Below are 13,233 nucleotides of genomic sequence, written 5' to 3'. Positions count from 1 at the left end.
TGGTCTGATCTTACCAATGAGGGATATACTTCTGGTATGGAGCATAGAGTCCCCATGTTGGTAATGATCAGGTCTAGTATGTTTTCCCCTCTTGTGGGAGTGGTGACTAGTTGTTCCATAGCATTTGAGTAATGCTCCCAGTCTATATTCTATGGGAAGTGCAACAAATGTTTTTTAATATAATATATTTACATATACACAGAATTTTATGTATTTACATATATTTTTATGGTTATATTATTTATTTTCTATGTACTTATGAGTACAAATTGTGGTTTGACTTTAACTGCAGAATGTTCAATATACAATGATTGCTTGTTACTTCAATTGGACTGTGATGCTATAAAGGAAAACGCACAGCACTGGGCATTACTTTTTTCTGCTGATGGTTCTTGTCAATCAAATATAGTGGAGGCGTTTTATGTAAAAAAGGAATGTTCTGAGTTTTTTTACTTATTCTAAAGAAGTCCCATTTACCAGTGATGAAAGGACTAAATGTGTTTTACTTGTGGATTAATAAACTTCAGTCTGGTGTGCTCTTGACACTTCTTTGGCAATTTTTGTGTTTAGCATTTGAGTTTCAGTGCTGTTTCCTGGTTTCTGATACAGTATTCACACAATCACACACACTCTGATGGGCATTATTGCTTGTTTATGTCACAAAGGTCAGAATTTGACCTTTATGGATTTTACTGCATATAACAGACATTTTGCATTTAACTCGGTTTGCTTTTACAAGCCAATTTGCACCCAACATTTTAGATAAACTGACTTAGTGTGCCAATGCTAATTTTTTTTTTACTTTTTTTTAAACAAATTTATCGAGTCACAGAGTAGTGTACAGCAAAACATTTATTGCTTACAAAAGAATGGCAGCACAAAGTGAAGTCTAACATGATTAAACTTAATTTATAACTAGACTAATTAACATAGACAGCTACAGACTGTTCTACATGAAGCAGTATTTTAGAAAATGTTTTTAATTATCATTTACATTTTTGAATGACAGTAAAGATATGCAATTATTATTTAGAGCCTGTTAACACTTGTTACATTTTAGCACTTTTTATATTTTATACTTCTTTATGACCTCATTTGGGCAGTACACAAACAAGGACGTATTTGTTACAGAACATGTAACAACACAATTCCAACTGCTTTTTTTTTTAGACAAGCAGTGTTTTACCATATTTGTTGTTTCATAACAAAGCAGTACTATGGGCTTTATTCAGCTTGCAACATACAGTTGCTATACTCATGCCTTTTAGAATACAAGCATGTTTTTGATCTGAAATACAGAAATTTATTCTGTCAGTTGTAATGTCTGAAATAATTTTACTAGAAAAAAAGTAATTTTGACACTTTTTATAGTTTAATATTATGCTCAACACATTCATGTATACTGTTATGGCAACACACCAAAAATCCTCTTTGTACATACGACATTTTAAAATCAAATTTCATTCCTCTTTTTTATCTAAAAAGACATCATACAACCTTATATACCCTAGTTCAACAAAATTATTCTGAATGGCAAAATATTCATCTATGACACATCTCAAACCAAAGGGTTACAAACTGGTATCCCAGCCTCACCTAAGCTGCTAATAACTTTCGAAACACATTGAGACGAAAAACCCGAAACTCCACAAGGCTGACTGCTCAGAACACCAACAGATCACTACACGTAAGTAACTGCTTACCCACCCCTGTAAGCACACTAACACCGAAGCAAAGAAAACCCATCCATGTGGGGGGCTTTGCCCTCCCCAACAAATATACCAGCTCTGAGATTGCAGTAACATGGAAGTAAGGGGCAAAGGTCAACATGCTGGCCAGGTGGTTACTTAGCCGTAGTGATCTGTTGGTGTTCCGAGTGGTCGGGCTTGTGGAGTTTTGGGTTTTTTGTCTCAGTGTTTTGAAAGTCAGGTAAGTGGGATTTTAGCCCATACACACACACACACACACACACACATACATATATATATATATATATATATATATATATATATATATATATATACATATATATATATATATATATATATATATATGTGTGTGTGTGTGTGTGCTAATTTTGGGGTCACACAAAAGTAAGAAGAGGAGAAACTTCCCAACAGACTTCACGGTATTCTTGCAAAAACAGTGATCTCACAGTGTTTATACTACAATGAAATGACCTATGAGCAAGTGAAAATTTAAACAAGCACAACTGGGTAGTTAGTCTCTGACATGCTACTTCTGATCCTCTATGCTAGTTGATGTCAGCAATGCTAATTCTAACGCTGACCTCCTCATTCAGATTTCCCTTCTTCTCAACCACACCACCTAGATACTTGGCCTCCCCTACAAAACTTTTGCCTATGCAGCCTGTAGGATCCTGTATACTTGAACAATGCAGGCTCCAAAATTATGGACTTAAATGAGAGAAGCATTCAAAACAAATTAAAATAACTACATGCCACAATAGCCCATTCTAAGCAATGTGTCCTCACCTAAACCAAAACCTGACTAAAAACCACACACGACTATACATATAAATTGACCCAAATGGGTTCACCATTCATTGAAAGGTGGCGTCTATAAAGAATTTGGTATGGCCGCCATTTGTTGCAAAAACAAGAAAAAATCACTTGGCAGCTCACTCCATCCACTGTGAATTCCAAATATAAAGAGCAAATAAGCTATTAAAATATCCATACCTACAGCGCCTGACAAAATCCTAAAACTAGCCACCCTGTATGTTTCACCCAATTGTACAAATATACTACTTGATGACACAGTAAAAAAACTTATATTTATGTCAAAAGGCAATCTATTAATTAACAGTGACGGTAATTCATACTGTGTGTCAAACCTCAATCCATGTACTCCTGACACCAAAGATCAATATTATTTAGCTTAAATAATGTACAGGCCCATGCAAACAGACAATGCAACTGAAAAACAAAGCATGCTGGGTATTAGGGATACGGGAGGGTAAGCATAAAGAAGACCAGAGGGCCAAACGTGAATGTCAACCCAACAGATCCAGTGCCGATACTTCAGCTCCAAGAGATATCATGCTCCAACAGAGTTGGAGCTGATCGTGTAAAGGAAGTCATCAGAGTCAAAGATACCAGGACATTTGGATCCAATGGTTCAACTGTTGAGGCTCTCAGATCCAAGGACTCCAAAACAGCAGCTGACTTAGATGGCTGTATAAGTGATCACCATGCAACATTCACATAAATTTAACAATGTCAATAGAATGAAGCATTTCTGACTTTTTGTATGACTGATGAATACTTGTCTTCATAGTACAGGTATTAAGGCTATCCACTAAAAAAAAGCTTTAGAGTAAACCACTCATACCAGCTTTGGCTGCCACAACTTATCAGATCTCTTTTGATTCAGTGCAACAGGGCATGGTAACTTCTCTGACCTCTAGAAACTTTCCACTATCTTGCAGCAATAAACAATGCTGCAAATATAAATGTAAAGCTGAAATAGTTAACAAAAAGAGAGAAAAAAACTTCATTTCACTTTTTAGATATGACTAACATACAAACTTATTGATAAATAACAATTTGAGTGACATCTCAGCTGTACTCACAGTTTTCTAGTTACAACTTCCACCTCAATATCTGCACTGAATATCTGACTTGTGCTTGAGTTGTAAAATAGTTGCACCTTGGAAATCTATATTAATATTTTCTGGTCTCATTTAAAACATCAGAAACTCTTAAAGCACACCAATACACTGGAGGGTTACCCCAAAACCCTGATATTATATCTAGTTATCCCAACCAGCACAAGTTTTAGCATTTTTATTTTCTAGCTAGTTGTCAAGTCTTAGCCTGATCTTTATTCACCAATTAAAATATTGCTATGTTTTCTGTGTTTCAGTAATGTTAATGGAACAAATTGAAAAAGTATATTTAGTAAACTGAACTGTACAAATTCAAATGCAGAAAAATAAAATCCTACCACAACAGCTATAATTCAGTACAAAACATACAACATTTCTTTGCAAAATAACAGGAGCTTTGACTTTATACCTTTGTAGATACTCATAGCAGTGCCAAGTGTAAGAGCAATAGTATTAGTTGACGAATACAATGACAATAATTATAATAACAGCCCTGAGCCAGTGTAAATGACAGATCAATAATAGAAGCAGTAAAGTTTGTTCAACTTACACATTTCCAAGTTCTCTTTCTCAGTAATGTTCTTCAGAATCACTGACTCATTCCCATTGTGAAAGCACTGATATGTGTCACACTCGGTCACGTTGAGAATAGTGACATTCTTCCACACCTGCCAAACATGGTAACTGTCAGTACACATTTAGAACTCAAAGGCCTGACAGAGGACTAGAATAAGAAGAAAGAAGAACTTTGATTCTGTTTAAATTATGCCTGTAACACTACTTAACCATTAACTATCAATGGCCAAGTAAACCAGCTAAATAATCATGCTGAATAGTTAGGGCTTGGCTTTTTCTTTAAGATCATACAATGTCAGATACACACACACACACACACACACACACACACACACACACATACACACATATCCACATTTGAACATACATACAGCTGGGATTCAGAAACTAACAGAATGATGTTTAAGGCAAACTGTATGATGAAACACAGTGCGAAGACTGGAGCTGACTCAGAGATGAGTTGTTCAAGGCTGTGAATTACCACTGCCATCATGGTATGCAAATGACCATATAATGAGACAAAAGTGAGCAATATTAGGGTAGTGATGAATGCAAATTTGGGTAAATAACATGGCAGAACAATTCATAAATGTATAAAAAATGTAGGATGAGCTAAGATGGTACAGTTGTGTAAGAACTTATCATATCAGTAGATGTCAGATTAGATCACTGTTGCAGTAGTCATTACATATGGTAAATATACCGGCAAGGATACCATACATCCAGCCAATATACCAAAACCTGGGAGCCTTCCTCTCATGCCATATATCTGATGTACACCCCAAACACAAAATTGTGAACCAGTACATAATGGACATACAGCCACAAAAATCCTCATATATAAAATAGAAAGTGACATGGATGGAGGGTATTCATACTGCAACAGTGATCTAATTGGACATCTGTTACAGTCAGTTCTTACACAACTATATTATGTCCTCCATTGGTCACTGTTGCAGTATTCATTACATATGGGAAGATTCCCAAAGCTTTTTAGAACATCTGGAAAGAGGAAAAAAGCAGTGAAACTGGAATCCAGAATTCCTTGTAGGATACATCAGTCAAAACTACTCATGGGTCTGCAGAAAGCATCAGTTTTATAGTGCTTAGAAGAAAAGTGAATGGAAGTCAAAGCAGTTGTTCCTACAATGGACCTAGTATCCCAAGCATTGAAAAAGCCACTGAAGATACTACTGCTCTGAAGGGTTGAACTTTGACCTGCCCTGGAAGGGATTTCCCATAGAAAGAATAGCAAAATGAAATAGCTATGAAAATTCATCTAGAAATGGTTTGCTTCAAGGCAGCGCCACCAAACCTCTTATCATAAAAGGTAACAAAAAAGTCAGTTTTTCTAATGGTTTTAGTCTTGTCAAGATAAAACATTAGCTGTCTTTGAATATCTAAATAATGTAAAACCCTTTCACCATTATTTTGAGGATTGGGAAAGAAAGTCAGCAAATTTATTGACTGGTTTAGAGAAAATTTGTGCTATTTATTTTTATTTTATAAGTTGATAACCAGGTAAGTGAACTGGTCTAGTGAGCCTTTTCAGCCACAACCTGCATACAAAGTACACTTAACTACAAGAGCTGAGAAGACATATCAATCACATTGGTTACATTATTAACTAAATTGTAAAGTTATTAAATATCGTAAAGAGTATTAATAACATGAACACATATGAAACTTGTATCCACATTTACTAAATGCACTTTCTTGCAGTTACCATACAGGAGTATACAGTTTAAGTCTTAGAATTAACCAGTGTCAAAGCAGTTGCATTTAGTTTAATTCATCAGGTGCTGCTTCTGATTTATTTTGAATGACTTAACTGACTCTTGTTTTGCAATATCTAGAGGTAGTTTATTCCAAGTTGTGAGTGTTATCCCAGAGATGGCTTGTTCTCCAGTAGTGAGCTGAAGTCTAGGTCATGCAAGTGTGAGGGCATATGTCCGACTGTCAATTTCATTGACAACCTTAGGATGAAAAAACATTTAGTCCTAGGGGTTACCCGGTTCTTGCAAACTGATGCAACAATTTGGAGAACCAGCTAGATAATCCAAAGAAATAACAAGAAAACCACTAGCTGCAAAATGGATCTAAAGATAGGCACTGCTGTTGAAGGTTGATACAAATTTATTTTAAGCTTATTTAATGCACAATACAGCTTTTTGTCTGCATACAACGGACTGCATCCGAATCTAAAATACACAAATCAAGTGCTGCTTTTAAGTAAATCTCCCCCTCATGTAAAAAGTCTGCAGTCAGGTCTTAAAGGTATCTCACACTGGTAAAAATGTTTAAAATCAGTAATAAACATATACTATTCAACTTTATTTAAATAACCTTTTGTCTTGTCATTGGCCAGGAACCAAACATTCTACCACTGAACCACATTTTTTTAAAGTAAAGCACAATATTTTATATATATATCTATATATATATATATATATATATATATATATATATATATATATATATATATATATTATTTATATATATATATATATATATATATATATATATATATATGGTTCCACTTCATATCATCAAAATATCATTTAATCGAATTGCAAAACATCGAGACCAAATCGTCGAAAACTCATAACATCGAATCTCAAATAATTGAAAACTATAAAGCAACTAGAAATAATACCTCAGACACTGTTTACTATGTTTATGCAGGGGGGCAAGCCCCCCTGCACCCCCTCATGTTGGGGGTCTGCCCCCCCCCACCTCCCATAATTAAATATACCAACTCCAAGGTTGCACTACAGTGGGGTTAGGAAATTACCATTTCCCCCACTGTAGTGCGACCTTGGAGTTGATATATTTATTTACAGGGGGTGTGGGTGGTGGAGCCCCCCACATGGGGGGTGCAGGGGGGCTTGCCCCCCTGCATCAACGTAGTAAAAAGTCTGTGGAATGTTATTTCTAGTTGCTTTATAGTTTTCAATGATTTGAGATTTGATGTTATGAGTTTTCGACAATTTGAGTTTTCAGCGATTTGGTCTCGATGTTTTGCAATTCGCTGAAATGATATTTCGATGATATGAAGTGGAACCATATATATATATATATATATATATATATATATATATATAAGTTCTAAAAAACACCAAAGGACAAATAGTAACAAGAACAAAGGCTAATATTTATTAGCTTTTAACACTGAAACAAGGGACAAGTTGTCATTTATTCCTCGATAATGTGTGGGATCCAGCTTTACTTGCCACCATAACTCCCTTGCCTCCAAATGATCTTTCCATGCCCCTCTCCCTTGGGTTTCTTGTCACATTCTCTAATATACAAAAGAAAAACCCTTTATAGTTACAACATTTAATGGAGTGATTACATAAAGTGCTGTTAATGTTTTTAGCTCCTATTTCATACCCATGCTCATACATTTGTCTTTTAAGACATATCTCGGTCTTCCTGCCATAAAAAGCTGGGCATGTACTACGGGCAGCTAAAAATATTAACAGTGCTTTATATAGACACTCCATTAAATGTTGTAACTATAAAGGGTTTTTCTTTTGTATATTACAGAATGTGACAAGAAACCCAAGGGGGGGGGCATGGAAAGATCATTTGGTTGCCACACATTATCCAGGAATTAATGACAATGTGCCTCTTGTTCCAGTGTTATAAACAAGAACTAATACATATTAGCATTTGTTCATGGTACTTTTTTTCCCTTGGTGTATTTTTAGAAATTATGTATATTTTTATGTTGTATTTTATGTAAAAGAAATGTGGTTTAATGGTAAAATTCTTGTCTGCTATGCAAGAGACGTGGATTTGGTTCCTGGCCAATGACAAGACTAAAAGTTATTTTAATAAAGTTGAATTTTACATGTTTATTACTGATTTTAAACTTTATACCAGTGTGAGATACCTTTAAGTCCTGGTTGTAGGCTTTTTACACTAGGGGAGACTTATTTAAAAGCAGCACTTGACTTGTGTATTTTAGATTCTGATGAAGTATGTTGTATTTAGACAAAAAGCTGTATTGTGCATTACATAAGCTTAAAATACATTTGTGGTATCAACCTTCAACAGCAGTGCCTATCTTTGGATCCATTTTGCAGCTAGTGGTTTTGCTGTTACCCTGTTCTTGTGGAATACTAGAAAAGGCAGGGATGCCATAAGGGGAACACTTTTGAACTGTAACAGCTACTGGTAAAGCTGTTTTCCAAGTACAAAGTTTTTGACAGGAATAAGGGGCAGGTTCTAAAGGAAGGAGAGTCAACTTCTCCAAGACATAATTCATGTCATAAGGAGCAAGTATACATTTTCTTGGTGGCCTGATATGTAGGGCACTTTTAAAAACTACTTAACCTCAAAACGTGAATTTAATGGTGGACAGGTGGATATGGTTGACAAATGTGCCTTGATGTTAAAATATGCCAGCCCTGAATTGAGCAACTCACATAGATAAGAAAAGGATAGTAGGGATACCCATATGGTAAGGGTCTTATTTTTTCTTTTGGCACCAAATAAAAATATTTCCATTTAGAAACATTTCTTGTAGCAGGTTTTGTAGCCTTCTGTAATACCTGTAACATGGCCTCAGAAACATATGCCTAAATGGTATCCAAGTCCCATCACTCAAAGAGTCAGGTTCAGTATTTGTAAGTATGGATGAATGAGAAAGTTCTTCTATTGTGTGACAAGTTATTCCTGTGGAGTAACTTGTGATGCTATCTCTTGGCCAGGTGGAAGGGAAGGGAGAAACAATGCTGTCTAGGTCAAAAGGGGGTCACCACAAACATCTTCAGGTTGCACTTTTTGAGCAGGAATCAAGGGTAGAAAGGCATAGAGGAATTTCCCATTCCATGAAAATGACATAGTGTCCATCTTCCAAACATCTGGACATGGAGCTGTGGAACAAACAGTTTGAGCTGTTTGCTCATAAAGGAGACGAAGAAATCTCTTTGAGATGTTCCCCACTAATGGACAGTTTGAAGAAAGACCACACTTTTAACATCCACTCATGGATAGCAGATAGCCTAGTATGAACCTATGAACCTATATTAGACAGAGGCACAGTAAACTAAACCTTAAAAAGGGCACAGTATACTCAAATCATGGGGTGGCGTAAGCCATACAGAATTGGGCTAGGCTTATAATTGCCCCAGGGCAGATAGCCTAGTATGAACATATGAACCTATGAACCTATGAGAGTCTGTCTTGGATCTGCTCTGGTAATTCACCATAGTATTCATTTTTGAGGGTATGTAGACCACCTAAAGTTAGAGATTGTCTTAAATAAAATGCTCTCTCCCAGGCTGTCATAGCAAGTCTGCAGAGATATTAAGATCTTGTCCCTCCTCATTTGTTGACGTACAATATTACAGTAGTCTTATCTGTAAGGATTCGGGGGGGGGGGGTCCTGGAGAACAGAGGCAATTTATAGACTGAAAGATGTAGAGAACGAAGAGCAGAATCAGGGCTTTCGTTTCCTTGACATTTATGTGCAATTTTTTTATCTTATCCTAACCATACTCCTTGGACTTTTAAGTTCATTGTACATGGTCCCCTTGCCTGACATGAAACATTTTTGGCAACTTCCTAGCTAGGAAAGGGAACCAGAAAGTGCACTCCTGGATTCAGTAATATCTGGATGATCCATCACAGAAATACAAAATATAAAAGCAATGTACAGTATTAGAACAGGCCAGGATCTATTATGCACTATTGGAGATAACAAACTAAAAATTTCAAAACAGGCAGAAAGACTCAGAAGATACAAAGATAAATATAAGGGAAAAGCACAAAATAAGCAATTTACTGATGACCCAAAAAAGTTTTGTAGAGAATTGGGAAATAAGGTAAAAGGAATTGATAGACCACCGAAAAAAGAGGAAGTAGATACATTTTGAAGAAGTATCTATGAAGATACTGTAGAACACAACAAAGATGCTAAATGGATAGAAGAAGTAAAAGAAAGAATAAGAAGTTTAAAGGTACAGGATATGAAATGGGATGAAATAACAGCCAGAGAGATTGAAACAAAGTTGAGAAAAGCCTCTAATTGGAAATCCCCAGGCTCAGATGCAGTACCTAACTTTTGGCTTAAAGTATTAACATCTTTACACGAGGATCTAGCAATGAATAAGAAGTATTTATATGCACATCCCGAACAGATACCACATTGGTTAACAACAGGAAAAACAATGTTCTTACTTAAGAGTGAACCTGTAAGCTACCCTAAAAATTATAGATAATAACTTGTATTCCAACGACGTATAAACTATACACGAGGAGTGACACTGACAAAGTTTATAGCCATTTAGAAGAAAACTCAATTATGGCAGTAAAACAAAAAGGCAATAAAAGAAAGTCATATGGAACAAAGGATCATTTGCTGTTAAATAAAGTTATAGTGGAGAACTGTAAGAAAGGGAATAATTTAAGTATGGCATGGATTAACTATAAAAAAGCATTTGATAGTATCCCACATTCATGGATAAAAAAGTGCTTAAAAATGTATAAGGTACATCCTACACTGATTGATTTAATTACAGTAACCATGAAACAGTGGGAGACCACTTTGCATTTAAGCCATGATAAAGGACAGATTCTTATCCCAGGGATAAAAATCCAAAGGGGGATATTCCAGGGTGACTCCCTGTCACCATTGCTATTTTGCCTTGCCATTAATCCATTAAGCTTATTGTTGGTTGCGACTCTCTAATGGTAGATGGACTGTATACTGAAAGGCATAATAATGTGACGAGATTGTTACACTGGAGATTGTGCAAACATTATGGTATCGAAGTGGCTGAAAAACAGTGGAAACATGAGGCGCAGAGAATCATAGAAAATGATGAAGTTTACATCACATGGGATCACCCAATACCAACAGTCCAAAAGTAATTTTGATATGATATCTTCAAGTAAGAATTGTAACCTCATCCAAGAGTATCTCCTTAAGACAGACCCTGTAGCTGCACCTCTGGAAGATGCACCATCAGCATCATAACTGCATTTGCTACAGTACCTGGCTACTTGGGGAGCTGGATTTTGAGCAAATATAATAAGGATTTTTTATTATCTGACTAAGTATGTCATTCAGAAGTTTATTCTTATCTCCCATAATTAACAAAAGAGTTTATGTCTCAGAAAGAAAGTGCAGCTGAGGTGTATACCTTCTTTATGAACCTACCCATAACAATACTGTCTTTATCATTAGTAGGGCATTAGCAGATGGAAGTAAATTACTGGGTTTGTCAGATTCCACAGAAATCAATGCATGGTCTGAAGAAAGATTTTTATAAATAAATTTGTGTGTCAAGATCCTTGTAAAACTTGACAGGTTTCTTAGATTGAGATTCAAGGTTTATAAAAAGCTGTGATAAAAGTATCCTGCAAAGCTTCTAATACCAGGGGTGTAGCAGAAGGTTTGGGGATTCCCATATATAACAATTCATACTACCTTTTTCTGCATGTCAAAGACCTGCCTTCCTTCCCACTGGAAGTGTGTATCATTTTTGACACAGTGCGCATTCAGAAAGTTCCCTTAAAGAGGAGTTTACTGACATAGTAGCTTCCTCTTCTAATTCAAATCCAATTGGTGAATACATTGAGAGGAATAAGCTAATGAATCCACCTAAGATTCTGAATCTTCCTCTTCTGATGGTCCCTAATATATGAAGGAGTACAAGACAAAATATGTTTTGTCCTCTGCTTTTTTTCTTAATAACATAGCAGGGAGGAGCTAACTCCTGAAATACCTCAATCAAGGTACCTGGAACTTCTTCTCAAACTAAAATTTGAGGTATGCCCTTGGGTCCCAGAGATGCAAGCCATGGTTCCACCTCTGTGGCCAAACCAGCCATCTGATCAGCTAAGCAGGACATGCCAAGGTGTTGTGCCTTATCAGCCCCCACTGAGGTTGAGATAGGAAAGAGCAGAAGAAAAACAACTGGCAATCTGTGGGTTCATCAAGCACCATGACAGAGACATCTGGGTCTGACTGGACTAAAGAAGTTTTGGGTTTGACTTTTTGAGTTTCTTTTTCAGCTACTGAGAGACACCCGACTGGAAAGATTCATGCCACCCCACCCTAAAGGGAGCTCTTAAAGTCTCTGGTTTTCAAGATATATTTTGTGGGAAGATAAGTGACTCCTGTTTTAGGTACAAAAGATTGAAAATTAGAAAACTCTTTATGGTTATGACTATGTCCTAAGCAGAACAAACATTTAGTATGGCTATCTGTATAAGGTGTCTGCCTCCCAGAGTCACATTTATGCCTCCTATTTGACATGAAACATAATTTTTGTCAAAAAATAAGGAAATAGGAAGTTTCCCAACAGAGGTAGTTATCTGCCCACTTGCAAATTATACTATCATATGCATTACCACTGACAGACCAAAGCAAAAGTAAAGTTTTACTGTTCAGGTTTGTGACAAGAATGTCCTGAGGAGTTTTGCACTCATATTCCTTAAGTACCCCCTAGCAATCTCACATTTGTGGCATATGTCGGATGTACCCTACAAAAGTAGGGCACACAAGCTTTAGTATGCTGGCCAGAAGATGTGGTGTTATGGGACCTTGACTGTGCCATACCCATGAAGCTGATGAGAGACAGCTACATGAATTAAGTCATTCCTGGCTTGCAGAAGCATTTAAGACCTTGGGAGGGATATAGACTCCCCCACTACTTAAATAGGTGCAGCACTCTCTGATGTGACCATGCAGCTCACACACCTCACTAATAACTTCTGCAGTGGTCACTGTAATATCACCATGTGTCTGTATGACTGTCATGCAACATCATTTAATGCCCTTGGTGGCACTCAGCTTGAGTGTGGCGCAGGCACTAACGCATTGACAACCACTGGCAGGTCAACCCCTACTGCTATCCCATGTATATGTGGGACACCAGCACCACTGTACCTGGGGGTGGGTGGGTGATGAGTTTGTGCCCCGGGCTGCTGTGTCAGCCAATTCCTGTCTTACACCAATCACCTGGGACTGAGGGGTACTTTGTACAGGCAACTCAACAGTGTTACTTAAA

General features: G+C 36.7%; 1 protein-coding gene across 1 annotated transcript in view; it reads right to left on the bottom strand.

The window, feature by feature from the left end:
- Nucleotides 1–13,233, bottom strand: part of LOC122790632 (sodium-dependent phosphate transport protein 2C-like) — a 246,201-nt gene that overhangs the window by 58,418 nt on the left and 174,550 nt on the right. Inside the window, exon 10 of the mRNA XM_044058156.1 lies at nucleotides 4,182–4,299. Coding sequence (XP_043914091.1) covers nucleotides 4,182–4,299 — 118 coding nt within the window. The remainder of the gene's footprint in view (nucleotides 1–4,181; nucleotides 4,300–13,233) is intronic.

The sequence above is a fragment of the Protopterus annectens genome, chromosome 16.part0, assembly GCF_019279795.1.
Source record: "Protopterus annectens isolate FY-2018-M chromosome 16.part0, PAN1.0, whole genome shotgun sequence".
Taxonomy (NCBI): domain Eukaryota; kingdom Metazoa; phylum Chordata; order Ceratodontiformes; family Protopteridae; genus Protopterus; species Protopterus annectens.
The sequence above is the reverse complement of the archived record's forward strand: the minus strand, read 5'-3'. Positions and strand labels throughout refer to the sequence as shown.